The 24,833-nt window shown below is 37.4% G+C and overlaps 1 protein-coding gene across 10 annotated transcripts in view; it reads left to right on the top strand.

Moving 5' to 3' along the window:
- The window catches only part of ICA1 (islet cell autoantigen 1), a 74,045-nt gene that overhangs the window by 23,915 nt on the left and 25,297 nt on the right, over positions 1-24,833 (top strand). For all 10 annotated transcript variants that reach the window (XM_042474049.1, XM_042474047.1, XM_042474043.1 and 7 more), the window contains exons 6-9: positions 134-332; positions 15,906-16,031; positions 16,179-16,277; positions 23,344-23,441. In XM_042474049.1, coding sequence (XP_042329983.1) covers positions 134-332; positions 15,906-16,031; positions 16,179-16,277; positions 23,344-23,441 — 522 coding nt within the window. The remainder of the gene's footprint in view (positions 1-133; positions 333-15,905; positions 16,032-16,178; positions 16,278-23,343; positions 23,442-24,833) is intronic.

The raw sequence follows: 24,833 nt of genomic DNA, 5'->3' as shown, positions 1-24,833 counted from the left end.
TTATATTGGCATTTCCTTTCCTGTGGTTGGTTGGTTTGCCAATCAAGAGTGTAACAGCTCTTTTTATTTTTTGTTTTTGTTTATTTATGTTATAGAATGTTTATGGTATATAATGTGGGTTTTTTTGCCGCAGGTTAGCACTACGCACGCCTTTATGTAGACTTCATCAAGAGGTGGAAACATTCAGATACAGAGCCATTTCTGATACATGGTTGACTGTCAACAGAATGGAACAGTGTCGGACTGAATATCGAGGAGCTCTGTTGTGGATGAAAGATGTTTCTCAAGAGCTAGATCCTGATCTTTACAAGCAGATGGAGAAATTTAGGAAGGTATGAAGTTTGCTTTGGTGCAATACTTAATGATAGTAATGAAGGCTGGGTTTGATTTCTTTAAGAAAAAATACAATGCCAGAGCCAGCAGTGATAATAAAATTAATCATAAACTGATATTTATTGTGGAGCAGGATACTGTTAATCTTGTTGGAAATATATTTCCTTTCCTGAAAGATATTACAACCTGAAATTGTTCCTCAAGTAATGATTTGAACAAAATAAAGTGTATATTAACATATAATTAGTCATTTTTACATTACTAGTTTAGCTATTACAACAAGATCTCCTCTTTAGAACCCAAGAATAGCTATCAAGAACTTGTAATTCTGATGGAAAATGGTGTATATACCTCTTTAGTACAGGGATGCAAACAGTCTGTGATGACCAAACCAGATTATTGATAGCTGTTGACCTTCTTAGGTTGGTTATGTCTTTGAACTCAGCTAGTCCAGTCATCCTAAGATACTCACTGCATAAGATCATCAGTTCACAACCCAATGAAAGATCCTGTATAACAATCCCTGGAAATGAGCAAATGACATTTGTACCATTTGTGATACTTTAGTTTGCTTGCAATCAGCAAGCATAGCAGACATGCACAATTGGCATCTGATCTGCCATCACTCATGAGATGGAGACTGCTTGGGGAGTGCATGCAACAGAAGATATATGGTGACATAAAATAAATGTCAAAATGGCAAGTGATTTTTTAATATCCTTCTGTGATGGGAAACCCAAGAGTAGTCATTGCTCAGAACAGTTGGAATGTTTATGCTTAGTTAATGGCATCTGGAATTTATCACAAAACTCTAGCACTGAAATAACTGATTTAGCGTAATTAATAAATTAATTCTTAGACATGTACATTTTTAAAATAAAAGGGCTGGAATCCTGTTGTTAGTTCCAGCTATAGTAAATTTGTTAAATCAGAGGGATTTGCCTACATGCTGATTCACCATTTAACAGTTGATTCAGTGGGTCTGTTCTAGTTGGGACTAACCCAACTAAAATGGGAATTAGACCAACAATTAAAAAGCTCACATTGTGTCTGTGAAGTATTTTTTAGGAGTGTTGGCAAAATCCTGGCAATAAAATGATTTTGTATCAATATGCTACTTAGGGTGGAACAGGCAGGCAGGAAAAAACATCTTGAAGCTTCCTTTTCTGAAAGTTATCCAAGTCCCCACCAACCCCACCACCAGCTCCCAAGGTTGCTGGAGTGCACATGTCATGACCACATGGCGCAGCTTGATGCCGTGCCACTGGGTACTTTTTTATTGTTTCCCCTGCCATCCCTGGGCACAGTTGCAGGAGCACACCACTGGCGAATGCTATCCATTGGATGGCCATCCCTGTGAACCTGTACACAGTCGCATGTGCAGCTCTCCACCGGGACGGGGCATCAGAGCACAGGTGTGCCCTTGCAGATGCTGGAAAGGTACAATTATGCCACCCTTCACTCCATGCCCCCTCTTTGACTGTCTGGTTTGTGTATGTTTTACTTATCTCAATGAGAGGTGTCATTCTTTCCCTTTTCGGCATTGCCATCCCCACCACTTGGATACGACAGCCCTTTCCCTTCTAAATGCAATCCTGTGATGGGTCATTTATACGCACGATTAGGGTTGGATAGAGCACCCCTTTAGAGCCACTCTGGTGGTGCTGCATTTAGACGTATGAGTGGAGGTGCGCATTTTCCGGAAATAAGTTGAAAAATCCAGATCCTTTTTAGCCCGGCTTTTCTCCCCATAGGTTGACTTGTGAGTGGTTTCTGGACAGCTTCAAGGCTTGCGTCAACTAAATGACCCACCTTCAAGCCAGCTTATTTTGACCATCTGTTTCACTTCTTAGTTATATTTTATTTATTGATAGTATGTTTAAAATAAGGAGAAATTTTAAAACAACATTTAAAATTGTGAAGTCGAAGGCTTTCATGGCCAGCACCCATAGCTTTTTGTGGGTTTTTTGGTCTATGTGGCCATGTTCTAGAAAAGTTTATGCTTGACATTTTGCCAGCATCTGTGGCTGACATCTTCAGAGAAGGCTGGCATGGAAGAGAGTTGAGTATATATCACTCTGCCCTACCCAGGGTCATACCCAGCTCTCTTCCATGCCAGCATTCTCTGAAGTGTCAGCCACAGATGCTGGCGAAATGTCAGGAATAAACTCTTCCAGAACATGGCCACATAGACCAAAAAACCCACAAAAAACTTAAGCATTTAAAATTCTTTCAAAGATGGCCCTCCAGATAGATGTATTGATACCTTTCTGATGAAAAGTATGTAATGTTGTCTTGGTGGAAAGGAAATTTTCACCAAATTTCATACACAAAAAGTAACTGAAATTTGAGTTAAGAAATCTCAATAATATTTTTAAAAATTAAAAAAAAAACCACACACACACACAAATTACAACATGCAAAAAACAATATACAGTGGGCCCTTCCCTTACATGGGGGATCTGTTCCGGACCTGCCTGCATAGGGAAATACCACGTATGCTCAAGCCCCATTGTTTTCAACAATGGGGCTCGGGCACATGCGCCATTGCCTCTTCCAGCGCACGGCTTTCAGTGTAAGCTGAAGGCCACGTATGGCTGACACGGGCGCACTGTACAGGATTTAATGTCACTGAAAATTATTTGTGTTGCTGGGGGAAATGGAAACATTTTACAAAGTTTTAGGAGACCATAACTATGAATGGTTGTGCAAAAAGTGTGTGGTGTGGATAAGAAGATTGTAGTTAGAAAAATGATGAGGTAGGGTGGTGTAATTTGATCTCAGTAGTCGATAGCTATGAGTGAATGTAAGTGTTGAAGACTTGAAGAGACAACCATATTTTTGAATGCTGTGGGGGAGGGTCTGCTTTTGATGTTCCCACTAGTCTGGCTGCTACACAAGAAGAGTTTTAAAATTTCCCAATTTTGGATAGTGCAGCTGAATTTATGGTCAATTTCCTTGTAGAAATGGCTGTAACACTATGTAATCATATGTAACCTGTTGAAAAAGTTAGCACTATCATCCAGAGACCCACGTTTTGCATGATGTTTTGCTTCACAGTTAAAATGTTAATAAGCAAATTTTGTTTTTGATGAGAATTAGCAGAAGTACTCCTGTTATGCTTTAGGTTCCTGATGTTTTAAATGGATTGTGGAGTTGCTTTTGTTTTTTAGTGTGCAATTCTGCACAGTGCCACTGCATGGCAGTATTTCACAGAATGTTTCAGGTTGTTTTAGAATATATATCACAAGGAAGACTACTACACTGAAGGTCTTTGTTCAGGAGGTTATACGTGTGCTGGGTGCTAGGAAAACAAAACTTGTAGATTCATAGTGCCACGTCTGCTATTAGTTAATAAGGCTTCATGGCATGGCAATTTTTATTATAATGTGCATGTGAGAAAGGCTTATATCGTATTACATTATTATAGCACTTGTAATTCAGGCATATTTCTGACCATTTCATGTTCTGAATGAAGCATGAATTGCAGGGGGGGAAGGTGGATTTACCTAGCTGTTATGTCTTGTCTTTTCTCAGGGGTAATACAGCAATGTAAATGTGCACAATAGTGTACTTAAACCTGTTGGTATCATTGGGTTAAAGACATCTCGCTTTGTTCTGAATAATGTTTTATTTTTGTTGGCAAAAACTAAATCAACACACTGATACAGATGGGATTTTATCTATCTTCATTTAATAGGTAGAGGATGAGTAAATTTCATAAGCAACTCATCTGTTAATTAAAACACTGTTAAAAAAACCCACTGAACAGGACCTGAATGCTACTCTGCATTGCCATTGTAGTTCCCGTGATGGCAGTTGAACTACTTTCTTTCTAGCAAAGAATATTTCTGTGTTAAAATGGTTCCAGTGTTGTGTTGGAAATGCTCTTCCTCTTTTGATTACCAGAAATCTCACATAGACTATTGTTGGTATTCTACTGTACTGTGCTTCTGGGAAGTTGCTACACTTCAGGCTCATGTCTCTTTGGCTGTTTATATATCAAGACAGTCCTTCTGAGGAGTAGGGGTTATAATGATATACGTCACTGCTCCACCTTCCTATTGAGGAATTATCAGGAATGTGCATCCAGTATTTAGCTTTATTTAAAACATACACAACTTTCTTTCTTTCTTTCTTTCTTTCTTTCTTTCTTTATTTATTTATTTATTTATTTATTTATTTATCTATCTCCTACTCTCTGTGAATTCAGGTGGGGAACAGCAACAAATAACACAACACACATAAAACTATATACAGTGGACCCTTGTTATAGGCTGGGGTTTGGTTCCAAGATCCCCAATGGATAACAAAATCCATGAATGCTCAAGTCTCATTAAATATAATGACACAGCAAAATGTAGCCCTTATTAAAAATGGAAAATCAAGGTTTGATATTTGAAATTTATACTTATTATGAACATTTTCAAACTCTGGATGCTTGAATCCGTGTATAAGAAATCCATGTATAAGAAGGGCCGACTGTACATACTTTTATAACTATAAAGCATATAGGAAGACATGTAGAATCAATACAATAAAATTCATAATGAAAACTTTAAAACCATAATTTAAAAACAATCTGGGTAGACATGCAAGAACAGGCTGATCTTTACTGCTGATTTAAACTTAAGCTGATGAATCTATTCCAGCAGGTCATTCTACAATCTGGGGATGGCTGAAGAAAATGCCCTCTAGATAACAGTCAGTCTAGTTTTGGCTGACTGAAATAGATGTTTCCCACAGAGGACCTGAGTGTACATGGCAGATTATATGGGAGAATCAGTACCCAAACCATGCAGGGCTTTAAAGGTAATAACTAACTTTGTACTTTGCCCAGAAACTAACTGGCAGCCACTGGAGTGATTTTAATATTGGTGTAATATGGTCACTCCTAGAAGTACCAATAACCGATTGGATGGACCACCATGTTTTGAACTAATTGAAGCTTCTGAACTTGGCACATAGGAATCCCAATGTACAGCACATTGCAAAAGTCTAGCCTGGAGGTTATCAGTTTATACACTACCATCTTTAGTCTATGCATTCAAGACATTCTTTGAAATGTATGACATTGCTCACCAGGTCTTCCTTACTCTTGCTCTCTCATTTTTGTGTATATTATTCTAAACCAGAAAAAAATGCCAGTTAGCCTTTCCTGCCCTCAAAGCATATGTTTTGTTTATTTTAGGGATCTCTTCTTTTTGTTCTTTCTACAAACTACATGGAACTGCTGAAAGAACCTGCCCATCTATGAACCTTACAATTAACTTGTATATGCTTCAAATATGAAGCAAATCTATGCAAAAACATGATAAAATCTTGCTGAATAGAATATGAATGTTACTGAATGGTGACTTACAGTACAGTACAGCAATTTTCAGGCTGTACAATATCTTTCAAATTAGTTTACCGTTTATCAATAATTAAAACACCTACGGTTTGCATTTCTGGATGAACATTGTGTGTATTTTTTTCTTTTTCTTTTTTTTAATGCACACAAGTTGGGAAAAATCCATATATTTTTTGTCTAACTTTGCTGACCTCTATCTGTTTTATTTCTTGGACTGTCGTCAACACAGATTGGTGTATTTCCTGTCAGTTGAACATAGTTGGCAGATGGGAATTGGTTAGTCCAGCAGAGCTGCCATCAGTCATGTTTGCAGGGTAAAGGGCGGGATGGGGGTGGTTAGCTGATTTTTTTCCTACCTGCAAATGTGTTCCTGTCTTCCTTATTTATTGTATTGCAGCCATTTTGTTAGTAGCCTCATGGTATGTTCTATACCAGTAGATACCATTTTAAGTCCTGAAATTGACAGCAATATACAAAGCTATGTGTATTCCACCTTTCTGTGCAAATACTGGTTTTGAGTATACATTTCAACATTCAGAAAACCTCAGCTTTCTAAAGGAGCTTGAAATGATGAAGAAAAAGCTTGAAAAGGCTGCATTGGAAACTGGCAAAATTTCAAGCATATTTCCACGGTGCAAGGGAGGGGGGAAACTAATAGAGCAGATCCATTAATCAGCAGTGAGTTTTGATAATTATGGTACTTTTCTGTGCTTCATGATTTTAAAAAGCAGTGTAAATTAGGCAGGTATATTCAAACATACAGTTTCTGCCAGCTTAAAAATGCATTTTTGTTCTTGATTCATAATTTAGAGATATATTATACACATCAATACAGTAAAAAGAATTGCTATATGACTGGAGAGGTGCAGTATGGCTGGGGTTTCAGGACCACATCTGGCATAATCAAGTTCCACTGTTTAACTGCCCTGGATATCCTTACTGTAGGGAAGGAGTGGAAGACTGTACTGTATTAGTGAGGAAATATAGCTGTGTACTAGAGGCCCTGCATCGTATGCAGAAAGTTCCAGTTCAGCCCCTGACATCTTCAGGGGCCTGTTCATATTGTGCAGTTACAATGTTATGATTCCAGTTTAACTGCCTTGGCTGCATTTTGTGAATGCAGGGGTTTGTAATTTGATGAAGCACTAGAGCTATCTGGCTGAATTCTAAATATCTCCCTCTTAACCACAAATCCCAGGATTCTGTAGGATGGACCCATGCTACTATAACTGTAGTGTGAAAGGGTTCTAGGTAACTAATGATATGGGACATTGTGACTGAGACCCTGGAGACCAGAATATACATTACTGGCCTACGTGGGTAAAAGTGTTATAAGACACCTTCCAGGGGTTGGGAGAAGTTTCTCTTTGAAAGCTTCGAACATAAATTTAGAGAGCACCTTTCCCTCACAGTGGAATTTGAATGGAAACAAGGCTTGGTTTTCCGGTAGCCTTGTAATACAAAATGTCTTCCTTCATAAACTCAGCCTCCAGCTAAATCCCTTGGGCAGAGGAACAGGAAGAGTGGGCATAATGAAAAAATGTTGGCGAGTCAGTGCCTATCCACACAATCTATCTAGGAGCTGATTTGCACTCCTGTGACACATTTGAGGAAAAAACTTTTAAAATCCTACTTAATATACATACTGAAAAGTCTGAACTAAAATATGAATCACTTACAACACTGCTGAGCCTAAAAAGGCAGTGTTCTCGTTTTTTAGATTTTTATGCATAACAATAGGTTTTTGGAGTAAGAATGTTTACCTTGCTCCCTCTTTTCCCCTTAATATTATTTCACAGAATCTGCAGCTGTACAGAACAGCTGAGTTGGAATGAGGGCTCAGTCCACAGCTTTTTTCTATGCCAAACTTCTGTGTATGTTTTTAAAAGTGGACCTGCAACAAGAGACATAAAGCTCAGTCTCTCTGTTGTTAGAAATTAAGTATCTGTCAGTATCATTCATCAGATTTCTTCTACTCCACAGGGTTGCATCATAGAATCGTAGAGTTTGAAGAGACCACAAGGGTCATCCAGTCCAACCCCCTAGAAACAGGAGATTGTGAATCTTTTCTAAATTGAAGTATGTCTGACCATCTCATGATCTTTACACTCTGATTGCTTTAGTGGGCAAAAACAGAAAGGGAAGTTCACTCTAGAGGCATGCATGCTGAGTCAAAACAATGCAAATTATTGATTTTAATTGCTAGTTAAATTTAATTGCTGTTTAAAGTCATGTAGTAAGTATGATCAATAGCTGTCTACATACAGCCACTTAGAATATATTAAATGGCTAGGAGCACTATATCACTCTTGTTTGTAGGTGATAAGCAAGGTTACAGTGTTTGATAGAGATACCCTTTAAATGTATAATAAAACTGGTGCTCTTTAAAAATAGAGGAAAGCTTCTGGGAACATATTACATCATCCTAATATGTATTGCTTGTAGAATGTTGTAATAATTGTAGGCCGATGAATGTCCTTGAGGGCTTTTCTTCATCATCTACTTAGTTTTATTTTAAAGAAATAAATATCTGAAAAATGTATCCAAGACCACTTGGATAATGCAGAGAATTTAAAATAATATTATAACTACTGGCTTGGAGTTTTAAAAGCTATTTCAGCAGTTTTTAACAACTTTTAGCTATAAACCACTTTTTTTTGTAGCCCTCATAAAATAAGTGGCAACAGTCTTTGTTTACTTCACTGAAGGGCTTTCTGCTTTGTGATAAATCTTTTCTCCCCCCCCCCCCCCCCCCTTAAATATTAACTGCAGCATTTCAGTAAGAGATGCCTTTGTAAAATCATTAGGAATAGCCAAAATTGTTCCGTCAGTTCCCAGAACTAGCTTATACCCATCAAATTTTAAGTGCATGTGTACACTATTTCAAAATGACATGATAATACAGTGCACCCTTCCCTTACGTGGGGATCCGTTCCGGACACACACACACACACACACACACACACACACACACACAGGAAAACCATGTATGCTCAAGCCCCATTAGAAGTAAAGGGGCTTGTGCATGCGGTGTGGTCCATTACTTCTTACTGGCGTGCCGAGGTTTCTTCTGGCGCAGGCTTCCAGCGTGTAACGTGGGCGCACTGTATGTGGATATCCATTGGCCTTCAGTGGGTCCTGTCACCTCCATGGGCAGGGAGGGAAGATCTTAATTGCACTCTGTATGTTTAAAAAACATACTGTGTTCTCTTAAAAGCTTTCAAAGGGGTAATTTGCTATCCTTGTTTTTAACAATGTTTGTGTACAGCTTTAATACTCTAGTGGGTGTCAAAAGAGCCAATGTGGTAAAGTGGTTTTTAGTGCTGAATTACAATACTGGAGACCAGGGTTCAAATCCCTATTCAACCGGAGAAACCCACTGGGAGACTTTGGGTAAGTCACGTTCTCCCAACCTCAGAGGAAAAGAAAAGGCAATTCCCCTCTGTACAAATCAGTGGTAGAAAGGGCAGCTTGCATGTGGTATAAGACACCTGTTGTGAAAACAGGTGTTTATAGAATACATCTTACATTTAAAACACACATTAACCATTTCTTAATTATTATTAAATATGAAAACCGTATTTGAATAGATTACTTCTTAATTGGAAAAGAACTGTTGAATTTCCTGCTAAATATTGTGATTATAAGCAGTTTGCAAAGGATACTTGTTATTACAGTACAAGCTTTTTCTATTTGTGCATATAGGAGTTGAGGAAGTGTGAGACATTGGTGTGGCCACGTGTGGCTCCAAAGTCTGTCTGTTTGTTTGTTTGTTTGTTTGTTTATATTTCATTCCCCAAGGAGTGCCTACACACCCTCTACAATCTGCCACTGAAAAATAACCAACAACACCCCAAGCCTCCAAGGTGGTGGTGTTGGACATTTTGCTTCAAATTAGGTTATTCTGGAGGTGGAAGGAGTTTCCTTTTGTTTGTCTAGCTCAATGTTTTTTCAAAATGGGGATACACCAGAAATTCATTTCACTGCTTTGAAAAAGGGGCCCTTTTTGGCCCTACCCTTTTGATTTTGGTGCCCTTAGGAACCACCCTGCCCCAGTCCAGTTTCCAGATTTTATCAGAAGCTGTATTTGGCTTTGGGGCTGAAAGAGCTAAGCCATCCTTGCCTTCAACTCTACTTTCTGTAACCCTACCCAGGTTACACTTCCTTTCTGTCTGGAAATATTGAGGCAAAAACAGTTGAATTCTGTAGGCCTACCAGACCAGTCAGATGTGTGTTTTTCCTTTAATTTAGTCAATATTTGTATTTGAATCTGGAGTAGAGGAAAAGAGATGAAAGGCAAGCTACATTTTATGTTTGCCATTAATTTTTGTAGCAAAAGCAAAGCAGATGGACCACATTAAGTATGATCCCAACACTCTGATAAGGTCTAAAAAGTGCGAATGGCAGTCAATACACATCTCTCTGTAGAAAAGAAAAGATCCACTCAACAGCTGTGTTCCTTTCCTGTTTACCCTTCCATTCATCTTCCTTGATTCCTGCTTCCCTATTCTAATCCAGCTGTAATTCATTTTTATCATGTAGTTCTGCACTTGACACACTAACTGTACACATTGTGGAGGAAGTATATGAAACTTTTTATTTTCAGTTCCTTTTTTACTTCCTTTTTTCATTTGTATCTTGATCTCTATCGTTACGCTCAAATTCATAAGCATGTTCTATAAGTTGTATGGCTTTGTTTGGGCCAGGTTTGAATAGCCTGAGTAGTTGATTGAGCAAGGTATGTTAGTTCTCTTTTTAAAATCATTTTTATTAAGCATAAAAGAAAAGAAAAAAACAACCACACACATATTTTATCCATATATTTAAAACATACATACATAAACAACATTAAACTATAAACATTACTACACAACAGAATAAAAACACAAACAGACAATACTTATACTACTGACTTCCCACCCCTAACTGATGACTATATTCCATTATTTATTATACTTCCTTTAAATGAAATTATGTTTATGCTTTTACATCAAACTTACCAAACATAAAACTGATCTATGGCCCCAAAGAAACCATAAAAAAGTAATCAACAATTCTCAATCTTTATTTTAAATTTTCAAGAATTTCTCTGTAATCAGTGTTTTCAGTTTATCCATTTTTGAAAGTTCAGTTATCTTTATTAGCCTGTCATCTTTTGTTGGAGTAATTTTTTTGGGTATACACTCCGCCATCGGTATCCACTGACATGCCATCTGCAGATTAAGCCATCCGCAGATGACAAGCCTGTGGTGTTCCTAATGGTGAAGCAGCGATTCAGAGGGCTAGCAAGCATCTGAGAGGGAAAGAAAGGGAAGGCAGGCAGGCAACTGGGCTCTCAGAGGGAGTAGTAGCCAAGAGATTGAATGGCCAGCCAGGTACAGATGGAGAAAGGGGCTGAAGAGACTCGCAGAGAGGAGTGCAGAGAAGACTGGATCCCAGTGCCATTCTGTAAATCACTTCGAAGATTTGAAGGAAAGAAAACAAAATGAAAGACTTCTCAATATATTTTTATTTTCTACTGCTGAAATCCAAGTATTGGTAATTCCTAATATTGGAGGTTTACAAAGATTCTGAAGAAGTTTGTATTATGGCTGCTAATGATGCAAGACCAATCTTAGATCCTCTGAACTAGTAAAACAAAATTTTGTACTGGAAGAAAACATTGTGTATAACTAGTTCACTAGAACTGCATCCTTTGCACTCTTTCTTGGGAGTAAGCCCCTTTGAGCTCAGTGAGACATAATTTTGTGTAAACACACATGGGATTGTGCTATAAATTCTTCTAGCATAGCATTTTCTGTAGCAATACAATCATAACAATTCCAGTAAAATTTGGCAGTACCAAATAGCCATTTACAGTAACCCACTGCACAGTTCAAAGGGGCATTTCCTACATACAACTGATGATATTATTTCCATAGCAACTTTCAGCAAGAAAGAGAGGCTGGACTCAGAACGTGTGGATGGAAATGTAAGATCACAATTTTATTTGGATACAGCTGTTAACAGTAAGAAGTGTAGGTGAATGTATATACTGATTTGTCTAAAAAAGAAGTGGGCAAAGGACATTTTCTGTCATTTTAAGGGGAAAATGTTTTGTTGCAAACTTTGTTTTGACTCTTGAGGGGTCCAAATACAGTGGAAATGCCTTCCACACTCCCTAGCACGCATTTTTGATCCCTGGGAGTCTCTGCGGCCCTGCTGGCCACACGCAGTCCCTTGGGCCTCCCAGAGAACAAAAAAACCTCTAATCCTCCACAGTTGTCCACCCCGGTTTAAACCTTGCCCCTGAAAAGTACATCGAGGATTGCAGCCAGATACAATCACTAAACAAAACAAAACAAAAAATATGTAAAAGTCTTACTTGTTTTTGTTCACTTGGACCATTCTTGGAGGCAAAATATAGTTTACTGTATTTCTAATTACATTTCTAAGAAGGAGGAGCTGCTTCTTTTTTTATCTTTACTATCAGCCATCCCAGGGTTTTTTCCTGGTGCTTTTTTGTCATTTTTATTATAGAGGGAACAGCCTGGAAACTACACTATAGCATAAGCCTCCAGGGACCAAAGAAAACTGCTACCTCCTTCCACACTGAAACAATTGTAAATGGCTTTCATTTTTAGTTATAATCTGTCATCCTTAGATAAGGCTATATTTGCTAAACTGTCAAAAATAGTTTGGGGTCACCTCCAGAATTTGTGTTCTCTATTCAGTACTATGTCCAGGAGAACCCTTAAACTAAACATGGTGAAATTAATGTGCTGAATCAAATAATTGCGGGTTTGGGTCTAACTATACTGTAGTTAGGAATAACATCAGTGCAGATGTCACATAGTACTATGGTTAGTTCAAATTTTGTATAGAATGGAAAGAGGAAAAAAAGGAATGTAAGAACATTCAGGGGCATGTTTATATTCAGTCAAGTGAGCTGTGATTCAAAGCATGAAGTTTCCATATATTATTATTGTTGCTGTTGTTGTTGTTGTTGTTGTTGTTATATCATTATTGATATGATGGTTATCTGAAGATGCAAACATTTTCAAAAATAGAACCAAACCTTGGTTGATGTACTGTTCAAAATTAAGTGCTTAATCCCCTGTGCTACTATGTTGGATGCATAGCAAATTTTACCACTAAGGAAATCTCTGATATCTAAAAAGAATGAAATAGGATCCAGCCATTTTAATAATGCTTGATACTGGAGCCTTTTCCTGGCTTGGCAAAGAAAAACGTGTGGCATTTGGTAACACAGCAGTACTCTCCTAATAACCGGCATGACCACAAAGGCACATGTTCTTATATTACTTATTAGGTCAAATAGATCTACTGTTAATCATCATTACTTTCATAGAAATTATCTGTTCCTTAAGAGAGCCACTTAAATAGGACAGTTTCTCTTAAAAATAATATTTGTAACAATAATAATCTAAAATAGCTCAAAAGAGCTTTGGGATTGATTTGACAACATATAGTTAGATAGGATTCTGGATTATGGGGTGCTGTTTTAATTGTAATTTTTAAAAGACAAATACTGATGCCTCTATAAAGTATGCTTGATTGAAGCATACAAGGGTGCTAAGTTGTTTTAGTAATGAGCCCTGAGATATGGTGAAGCATACTAGATTTGTTTTCCATATTACACAGTATATATTAAAAATAAAAATCTGAGGTTGATTTTTTTAAATTTTGTTCAGATTTACAGGTAATGTGGATACAGAGCAATGAGCTTACGCAGATATACTGTATTTCCTTTTTCAACCTGCTGTATGATAATTTTTGGTCTACAGTATTTTAAAGTGCTAATGCTACCTATACGCAACTGCCAGGTCTGCTGGTGGGGCCTTCCTCTGTGTCTTACCAGTCAGGGCAGTATGCTATGCAAGGACATGGGAGAGGGCCTTCTCTGCTGTGGCACCCCATCCATGGAACACCCTCTTCTTGGAGGCCCCATTGTTGTTGGCATTTCTGTTGTTTAGGCACCAAGTGAAACCATGATTCTTTATGAAACCTTTTGGGGAATGACTAGTTTTACAAAACCTCATGCATATGGCTTTAATTCATTTAAAACTATTTTAACTTTTAAAATCTTTCTTTTAATTGTGAATTGTTTGTATAATTTTTACCCTATTAAAATTATTTTAATTATTTATAATGTTTTAAATGTATTAGATTGATTTTATTGTATGCTGCCCTGAGATTCATGGATAGAGGGCAAGATCTAAACAAACATCCATCTAGTGTCTTCTTTTTTAAAAGGAAGCTATAGCTGATTCTGATATAGGAATGGGAAGGTCAGCTATGAAAGAAGTAAACAAAATCCTAAAGTGTAAAGATATACAACTAAACACTGAAGTTAACATTGTTGAAGCCATTGTATTCCCTATTACCAAGGAAGTGGGTAAGATGAAAATCAATTCATTTGAGATGTGGTGCTGGAGAAGAATGCTGAGGATACCATGGACAGCTAAAGGGACAAACAAGTGGGTCCTAGAACAGATCAAGCCAGAACTCTCCCTGGAAGCCAAGATGACTAAATTGAAGCTGTCATATTTCAGCCACATACAGTAATGAGAAGGCATGACTCCTTAGAAAAGACAGTGATGCCGGGGAAGATGGAGAGAAGTAGAAAGAGAGGAAGACCATATGCCAGATGGATAAAGTCAGTCAGAGACAGCATGGGCCTGGGCCTGCATTACCTGAGCAGGGAGTAGAGGATTGGGGGGGGGGGGGTTGGAGATGTCTCATTCACAGGGTCGCCATGAGTCAAGATTGACTCAAAAGTAGCTAACAGTAACAGCAACAAAAAGCTGATTCACATTGTTTATGTGTTGAAGTGATATATCAATAAATATATTGATTAAAAATTGCATACCTTAGTTTAACTACCAGCTGGCTCCACTAGATGTTGAGGAACTATAGTAGTGTTCTGTCGTTGTTGTTGTTGTTGTTGTTGTTGTTGTTGTTGTGTGCCTTCAAGTTGTTTCTGACTTATGGTGACCATAAGCTGAACCTATCATGGGGTTTTCTTAGCAAGATTTGTTCAGAGGGGGTTTGCCATTGCCTTCCATTGATTCTGAGAACATGCGACCTGCCTACGATCCCCCAGTGGGTTTCATGGCCAAGTACCCTGTTCTCCAGTAGTTTTCTAGCATTTCCTTTGTTTGTTTGTTTTGTTTTTTGGCAGGGTAGAGCTGTGTGTGTCACATATCTTGTCCTATAAAGTAGCTTGCTTCCTTTGATGGCAGTTACAGATACTGACTCATCAACAGTGTTGCAATAAAATTAAGTTGCCAATGAAGTGCACATCTACCTATGGAATTGGTGTGTGAATGGGAGAACCACCTTGTCCTTTGCTTCAGTGGGGAGGCTCCACTGAGTCAGAAAAAGTTAAAAGTGTGAATTTGCTCGAACATAAATACCTGTAGTATTGGAAAAGGAATAGGGAAAACCATATGCAAAACAGAATGACACTTAAAGAAAGTGAGCAGCTATTTTTCTTAAATCACTGTCTATTCTGTTCCATATTTTTTTTCAAAGTCAGAAGAAAGGAACATTGATTGATAATGTGATTCCATGCAGACAGGCCTACTTTAATAAAACTTAATTACTGATTCAATCTGCAGCATTAGAATGGCCAAAAATTAAGTGTGTGTCAATGTAGAAAACTAGCTAGATGATGTTCAAGGGTATAGATGTGAATACGATCTGAGAGCTTCTCACCTGTAAAATGTGGCCTTAATATCTTGATGAAAGAAGACAAGGACTAATTAAATATTTTTATATGCAGACTTTGTCTTGCCCCTACAAATGGTACAGTTGGCCTGGGAAGGAACAAGTCAGTTTTCCTCTCCTACTTTCTCAGCATGGGGCCAAAACAGTGGCTATCCTACTGTGGTAATGCATTATTCAGGCTCTTTTATCTTTTCTGGCAGAAGAAATAATATTCCCATATGTTAATTGGGATGGCCTGTTGTCCTTCTCCAGTGAAACTGAAACTTGGAAAAATTACTTTTTGGAACTATGATTTCAAGAATCCCCCCCCCCAAGAAAATTCTGTATTTTTTAGTTCACAAAAATAAAGTTTTAAAGTTATTAGTGAAATTACATTAGCAGTGTAAAATAATGACTTTGAGAGAGGCAAGCTAGAAGAAGACATTTTCTAAGTTCTTTCAATGTCTGAAGACATTCTTATTCTTTTCCATATTCTATATATCAATAGGTCCAAGCACAAGTCCGTCATACAAAATTGAACTTTGACAAACTGAAAACTGATGTCTGTCAAAAAGTGGATCTTCTTGGAGCAAGCAGATGTAATCTTCTGTCTCATGTGCTAACAACATACCAGGTATCTAAACAGAAATAAAATCACTGATCTTTTTTTAGCAATGAAATCCACACAACTTTATATTGCATAAATCTGGTGGAATATGCCTGAAACATTAAATATTTCATTAGCAATGACTGTTGTGTTCTGATGTTTTTTCTCTTACAGACAACACTTCTTCATTTTTGGGAAAAGACATCTCATACCATGGCAGCTATCCATGAAAGTTTCAAAGGCTATCAGCCATATGAATTCACAATGTTGAAGGTAAGGAATATTTACCTTCAGGTATTTCCATTCTTTGTAGGGTTATTTGGGAAAGGTATTTACCATAGAAGATTTTCACAAGTTACAATGACCATGAGATAGTCCACATCAGTGTTTGGTTCTTAGTAAAGCTGAGGTACTTTTAACATGGGATATAGGTTACATCATCCTCAGCTAAGTTTGCACTGTTAAAATATGTGTTGTGCTCCTAAGGCATACATTGGCTTTGCACTGTGGCATGAGAAATATCCCTACAGCCTAGCTATTCATGTATGGCAACCATCCACATATTACTGAAGAAGTGTAAGAACCAGTCATGAGGAGTGACTTCACAGTGGCCCTGATCACAAAACTGAGTATAAGCTTTCTCATTTCCAGTGATGTTGATGATAATGATGATAAATTTCTTAGCCACCTCTCCCCATGGATTGAGGTGGGGAACAACAATTATCAGACAACATCAGTTAAAACACATCATTTGAAATACACATCAATTTCAAAGGACAAATAAGATACACACCTATGAAAGCAATCCACATTTAAAATTCATGATTTAAAAATCACAATTTAAAAATCATCTTGCTAGCTGCTGGAAGAGACTAATCTTTAATGCTTTTTAAAACTCAGACAGCACATTCATCTGTCAAGTCTCTTCATGCAGTTTACTCCACAGTGTAGGGGCAGCTGAAGAAAAGCCTATGAAGGGCAAGTTAAATACTACTTTCTATATCTGTGATTCTGATTTTCATTGACCAAGCTTCCTGGTTTGGAAGTAACAGGGAACTGGTGCATAAGAGGACTAATGAGGAATAATCCCTGGGGCCCAGTGTTTGCTCTTGATTTTGCAAGCCCTGAAATCCAGGACTGGGTCAGTTATCTAAACCTCTTATTTTAAAAAAGAGAAGAAAAAACAGATCTGGAAGCTCAAACAAGAGAAGTAGCTGCTTTACCTTTTTTCTAGCCATTTGTAAATGTTCTATCAAATGGTTTTTATCAATGTGCGAAATATTGTTTGTTTGTTTGTTTGTTTGTTAAATAGCTAGTAGCAAGAAAGGAGACCCAAGTTGGTCCCTGTAGATATATGGAGCTTACATCTTAAAAGCCACTTTTTAACACATAACTCATCTAGGCTGCATCCACACTGCAGAAATAATATAGTTTGAGACCACTTTAACTGCCCTGGTTCAGTGCTATAGAATTCTGGGTACTGTAGTTTGTTGTACCACTAGAGCTCTCTGACAGAGAAGGCTAAATGTCTCACAAAACTACAATTCCAAGAATTCCATAGCATTGGGCCATGGCAATTAAAGTGGTGCTAAACTGGATTATTTCTGCAGTGTGATTACAGCCCTAGTTTGCCCTGAGTTTCATTGCCAAGCAGCTATTCGAGCTGGAAACTCCACATAGTCCATCACTATGCTGTTGTACTTTGCTTGTACTAGAGAAAATTTACTCCTATTTTTGCATGGATACATTGCCCTAGCATCAGAAGAGTGTGTTCTCAGTTTTGTTACATAATTTTTTCTATGGACATAGTGTAGATGTCTCAATTAAGCAAGCATGTAAAGCTTTACAGCATCAGGGTTTTGCTTGGTGAAATTTAGACCTTTTGAGATCAGTTCAGGGTTCTATTTTAGTGAGTTATATCATTTGGGGGGGGGGAAGCAGTTTTATGAACTGATGATTTATTCATACTGAAAAAACACTCTGCCCTTGGGATTATTTCTGGAAATAAGGTACTGTATTATTTGAAGAGTTTTGTCTTTTCTTTTTGTTTTCTTTTTGTCTGGTAATGAGTAATATGTTAAAGATTGTTTTCTTTACTTTGAGGTATGTTGTGGAAGTTGTATAATTGCAGCTGCATTTCCTGATAGCTGAATTTGTTTTTGAGAGAATACAGTAAAAAGCCCAAGTATCCTGTTGAAGGAAAGATAATTTTGCTTTGGGGTTCCCAGTACTTGATAATGATCATTCCTCTTGCCATCTTTATTTCAATTTAAAAATTAATAGTTCAAGAATTGGGGGAAAAATTGAATATATCATTAAAATAGTATATTTATAGTGTTGTTGTTAACTGCCTTCGAAATGGCCCCTACTTATGATGGCCCTGTGGATGAGACATTTAAAAACAAAAAGACCATCCTCAACTGCTCTGCTTAGGTCCTGCAGATTCAGAACTGTGATCTCCCTGATTGAGTCTAGCCATCTGGTGTGCGGTCTTTCCCTTTTCCTGCTGCCTTCTACCTTCCCTAGTATTATTATCTTTCCTAATGAGTCATTCCTTCTCATGATGTGGCCAAAGTACAACAGCCTCAATTTGATCATCTTGGCTTTCAGGGAGAGGTCAGGCTTGATCTGTTCAAAGACTCATTCGTTTGTCTTCACAGCCATCCACAGTATCCTCAGCACTCTTCTCCAGCAACACATCTCAAATGAGCTGATCTTCTGTCAGCTTTCTTCACTGTCCAGCTCACATCTGTCCATGGTAGTGGGGAATATAATGGATTGTACGATTTTAACCTTTGTGTCCAATTGTATATTCTTAGAGTTTAGGATCTTGTCTAATTCTTTCATTGCTACCCTTCCATTCCTATTTTTTTCTTATTTCTTGACTTCAATGTCTATTCTGAACAATATTTGATCTACAGTACAGGAACTCTTTAATAGATCCTCCATGGTCATTATTCTTGTTTTCTTTATGTTCAGCAGTAAGCCTGCCTTTGTGCTTCCTTTTTTGATCTTCCTTAGTAATAATAATTATTATTATTTATGGTATTTATACCAATAATAATAATAATAATAATAATAATAATAATAATAATAATGGAAGATCAAAAAGGAAGCGCAAAGGCAGGCTTACTGCTGAACATAAAGAAAACAAGAATAATTGTTCCAAGTCCATAATGTTTTCTGCTAGTAGTATGGTGCCATCCACATATCAGTGTCATATTTATCATAATTGTAGCAGAAGACAAAATGACATAGGAGCAAGCGTGGGTGAGAATATGTGAGAAGCAACTCCATTTAATATTCTTGTAGCAATGTCCTTCCAAAAAAACCACTCAGTTTTCTCAGTAGTCAGTAGAAGAGGTCCACCTTTATTATTCAACATAATTATGTTATTATATTAAATTATTTATTAATAATTTATAGTGATTTATTATGTTAAATAATTCTACAGGATTTATTTTTATTTCAGTTCATTTATTGCACTTTATAATTCCTTATAGAAATAAATGTGCTATATATTATTTGTTTTGCTATTTCTTTAAAGATCCTCCCGCTCTGTGTATGAGTCCCAAATCCATCACTACAAGCTTATGTCTCCTGCTTCTTACTTTGGCTTCCCAACCTTGCAGTGATTGTAGCCATTGGTCCAAAATGCACTACAGAACTAATCCAGTTTGAGACCTCTTTAACTGTCCTGGCTGAATGCTAGGGAATTCTGGGAACTGTAGTTTTGTGAGACATTTAGCCTTCTCTATCAGAGAACTCTGGTGCCACAGTAAACTACAATTCCCAGGATTCCCTAGCACTGTGCCAGGGCAGTTAAAGTGGTCTCAAACTGAATTATTTCTGCAATGTGTTTTGGACCATTGCCACTAGAGCTTGCATCCTGTATGTCTTTGTGTACAGCAGAACACACACTGAGTCTTTTCCTAGCCCTACCCTGCTGCCATATCTTAAGAAAGGCCATGGAGGAGTTTTTCTAGGCCCTGCATTCCTTCCTGATAGGGTTTGTGCAATAAGAAATTTAATGGATCCTATCATAACCCCTTTCCTGCAGTAAATGGCATTATGGGCCCATTTGCATGTAACTCACAAATTTATTTGGTCCTTCATTTGGCAAACCATTGTGATCACCCTATTTAAAAAAATAAGTTTTTAAAAAGTCGGTGATTTCAGTTAAGAAGCTATTCTTGATTTCAGAATAAGTCCACAAAATCATGAGCCCAGTAAAATATTTACTAGCTTGTCTGCAAATCCATCTGTTATATAAATTGACTTCATATATAAGTCAAGGGCAGGTTTTAGGGCAAAAAATGTGGATTTTAATATGTCCTGTGGATGTGTTGATGGTAAAACCTAGGGGCATGTAATAAAGGATATAAAAGACGAAACAAAGGAAAACAATGCCATAGAACTTACAAAAGTCCAGCAGGCATAACTATTTGTGCTCACCCTAAAGGCTTGATGATGACCAGGGAGCTATGATAAAGGGTGGCTGTGTGATGTGTAGGTCACAGATGGGGCTAAGAAAATGTGCATATGTAAAAAAGGATAAAAAAGAAAAGCAAAAAAAAGGCAACTACAGTAGCAGTGATTATAGCCTTTAACTTTAATGGGATGACTTTGCCTGATTTTAATCCAGGAGAGCTGACAAACATTCACAGATTCTTCAGACATTCAAATCTTTCAAAGCCCAATTCCTCTTGGTCCTTCTTTGAGGAGAAGTACCAAAGAGCTACTGCCGCTGCCATTTTTCCACTCAGGAATTTCAAATGGTCAGAAGCAGCATCATGCCAAAGGGAAAAGAGGGGGTTGGTGCTTCTTATAGGTGATCCTGGGATGGACTAAGCTCTCTCCTTTTGCCACTCAACTCAGAGAAGGGGATGGTTCCCTTTTTGATAAAAGTTAAAATACAGTATTTACATTAGCCCATAGATAAGTCAACCTGGGTTTTTGGGGCCAGTTTTTTTACTAAGATTTCTAGACTTATACATGAGTGTATACAGTAAAAGGAAAAGAAAGGTTCTATTTTCTGTAAAGCTGTTGCATCTGGTTATATATATCCTCTTATGTGTCAAGCCTATGTTTAGATTTGATTAGGTAATAAGAACATTGCCATGGTCAGTTTGCCACTTACGGTAAGTTATCTTTTGGTGTAGAAATGAACAAATGCCTCTCCTAGGCTTCCAGCCCATGTAATTATTTGTACAAATTGTGATTTGGGGGAAAAATGAAATTGTTTATTTGGTACCTAGAAGTGACTAAAAATACAAAAAGTAACATAAGTACAAACTTCTTGTTTTCAACTAAATTACATTGGCAGGACTTCTGCAACGCCTCCATTTGTGAATCAGTCTACTTATCTGAGCAGCCCAGGAACTAATCTTGATAAGAGGAAATTGGCACACTGTATGGAATTAAAAACTTTGTAGTAGATAATGTGGGAATGCATGAAGAAACTCCATTTTTGCCTCATTTTGTTTATTTTGTAACCTAATATTTTATAAGATTGATTGATAATTTTAAAAGAAAAGTACTAGCTTTTATTAGTCTTTCAGAAAACATCAGTCTTCCTACATGACAACAGTAAAACAAACTTTAAAAGTGCCATTAACAGAAATCTAACATGAAAGACTGGTATACATTTTCCTTGTCTGAGAATGTAGAAATAGGAACAGCAAGTAGAACTAAATATGAAACACTGTTCTGTAAAACCAAAAACAAAAGAACACCTTATTTTAAGTGGGTTGAAAATGAAACACTAAACTTCAGTTCAAACTGAAAGTACAATATGTGCCTTTGGTAGTTTGATTGCATCTTTCAAGAATGAATGAATGTGCCAAAATGAAGTATACATAGTAATAATGGGCTTAAGAGTCTGATCCTCTGAGTGGTAGTTCATTATACCAGGTTTTATAAATGCTAAAGATTGAACATTCATATCACATGGCTTTACTGATAGATAGCTGTGTTCATCTGTTGCAGTAATGAATCTTGTGGCATCTTAAAAACTAATAAACTGATCATGGCATAATATTTCATAGATGAAAATCCACATCATCAGATGCATGAAATATTCACCAGCACAAGTCATGCAGGAATTTAACCCTGAAATGTTTGGAGTCTCCTTTATATTGCTGCTATGCTACGTTTATTTTACTTTGTTTTTATTTGTATAAGCTACTCAGCAACATTGTTCTCTGGGGAATTACAGTAAAAAAGGCAATAATAATAGCAAGTATATTTCTGTACTGCTTAGTGCACTTAAGCACTCCCTAAGTGGTTTACAAAGTGTAAGCTAATTGCTCCCAACAAGCTGGGTACTCGTTTTGGGAACCTACGGAAGGATGTCAATCCTGAGCCCCTTGCTGGTATTGAACTCACAACCTTGTGTTTTGTGAGTGAATGGCTGCAGTACAGGCATTTAACCACTGTGCAACCAAGGCAACATGTGATGTTAAAAAACATAATATTTTAATCAAACAACTTGGCTCATCAACAGTTCCAAAGAGATTAGTATCAGATAGCCAACAATTATACAGCACATACAATGGCACAGAACACTAAAAACATTTTTAAATTTTTAAAAAGGTATGTGCAAATCTCCATGTGTCATGGAAATAATTGGTGAGAAAGACAGTCTTCATAACCAGAGGGTTATGAGTAAGAAGGTACAGTCCCTGATAGCTACTCAGCTCACTTGGCATGAGCATCAAGAGTCAGGCCCCATACAGCTGCGCCAAAGCTGTGCTCCAGTCCTTAAGACTAGATCGTGGCTTTGGTATGGCTTCTGGATTCTAAGGACGCATGCAACATTTAAACAGCATACCTCCAAAGTGTCCCGAAGCAGCTTTATTTTGGCCTGTCTGTATGGGGGGCCTCAGTCCTCTAAAGATGAACTTGGTTTTTCAAACAGAGGAATACTATATTTCAGTTAGTCTGTCCTAGCCTATTTTTAAGTTAAAACCAACTGTTTAAATTGGTCCTGAAAATGGACTCTGAGCCAGTGTGGGTGTATAAACACTAGTGTGACATGATCATATATGAAGCAGACCAGCTTATCACTTGGTCCATGTTTAACTTTTGCTTTGTGAACTGCCATACACTTTCTGTCCAGTTTTCAATTTTATTTCCACTATAGTTATTCTTCAGGAATTTTTTCCTGCTGATTTCTTGTGCTTCAACCTTTCTTCTTTCTTCCTGTTTAAACTGAAGTTGTTTATATGCCCGTGAGGCTTCTGTTTTGTGTGACTTTACTAAGTTGCAACATTAAAGATTTTTCTGCATTCCTTTTTATTAATGTTAGATGTTCTTTTTAATCTCTGCTTTGACTTAGAGCCTACAAGAACCTGTAAATAAACTAATGGAAAGTGAAGAAAAAGAAGAAGAAGTGCAGCTAGAAAACACCAGATTGGAAGATGATCAGCAGAGTCAGTAAGTCATAGGATATGCATTTGTTCAAACCAAATAACCTAGGCTAATTGTGGTCTTTTAGCTCACTGCGGTTTTGAAGTTGGGAGGAAATCTATGGCCTGATACAGTGCGCTGGCCTAGGGCCAATTATAGAGCTCAAGAGAGGAGAGTGTCCCCACGCTCCCGAGCCCTCCCATGCTCTCCTGGTGCCATTTTGGTGTGAGCGTCGATGACATGTGTTGTGCGCTGCATCCAAACTGCGTGGTGCACAATAGACATCACCGTACTGCTGTAAGGTGCTAATGGCGCCTTGGCAGTGGCCAAGAAAGGAGCCACCTTTTCTAGGCGCATAGTTGCCGTGGTGTGCGGTCACTGCAGCAATGATGCGGGGGAGAAAGAGACAGTGTCTCGCCGCTTCTTTCTCCCCGTCTGTATCCCTCCTAAGTTTTTATTTTCTAATATTCTTTATTGATTTATAAAAATCTTTAAAACAAAACAGTAAAAGAAAAACAGATTATATACAAAAATTCAAAGTAGTATATATAATTCAGTGAGTAAAAAAAGCCAATATTTTATCCTTTCCTTTCTTCTTTCTCTTTTCTGTTAATATGCACTACACACCAGATAATATAAACTATACAAAGTATTTACGAATAAACTAAACATGATCATACTATAGATACATCAAGAAGTATCTATAGTCGTTACATGATTATAAAGTCCATCAGTTTTTATTGCATTATTTATTTTATATCAATTTTTATTATTTCGCTTACTCCAGTTCAATCGTAAAGTCATTTCCCCACCTTGATTTCAGGAATATTATCAACGGGTTCCATTGTTTTTCAGATTTATTCATAGGCTTCTTTTTAATTAAATGTGTCAACTTATCAGTTTCTGTAGTATCATATAGCTTCCTGAACCAATCATTCACATTTGGCAATGTTTTCTCTTTCCATTTTTGAGCATAAATCATTCTCCCAGCTGTAATCATATAGAACAATATTTTCCCATATTTTTGTTGTATCCCGCCTATGTTTTTAACTGTAGTAAATTCAGTAAAGTCAGTTAATTCTCTGAGTAGAAAATATGCAGAATATCAATCGTTGACTTCTTGCTGCTTTGCTCACACGAGCCCATACCCCTTCTCCCAGTAATTCATCTTACATGAAATGCTGCAGAGGAGATCTCTGGACAGAGCCCTATACATGGACCATGAATTGCATTAGTAATGACTATTGACATCTTCAGGTGTGATAACATCCCAGACAGAAGTGACAGGCAGTACTTAGATGAGTTGAAAGCTTCCCTTCGCTCAATGTTTGTATATTTTTACTGGACCAGAAAGTCTTTTTAAAATATTGCTTCATGCTCCTCCCCCTTTTATGATCTAATTGCATCACAGAAGAGTGT

This window comes from Sceloporus undulatus, chromosome 6 (genome assembly GCF_019175285.1).
Source record: "Sceloporus undulatus isolate JIND9_A2432 ecotype Alabama chromosome 6, SceUnd_v1.1, whole genome shotgun sequence".
Classification (NCBI taxonomy): Eukaryota; Metazoa; Chordata; class Lepidosauria; order Squamata; family Phrynosomatidae; genus Sceloporus; species Sceloporus undulatus.
This window is presented reverse-complemented; position numbering and strand designations above follow the sequence as displayed.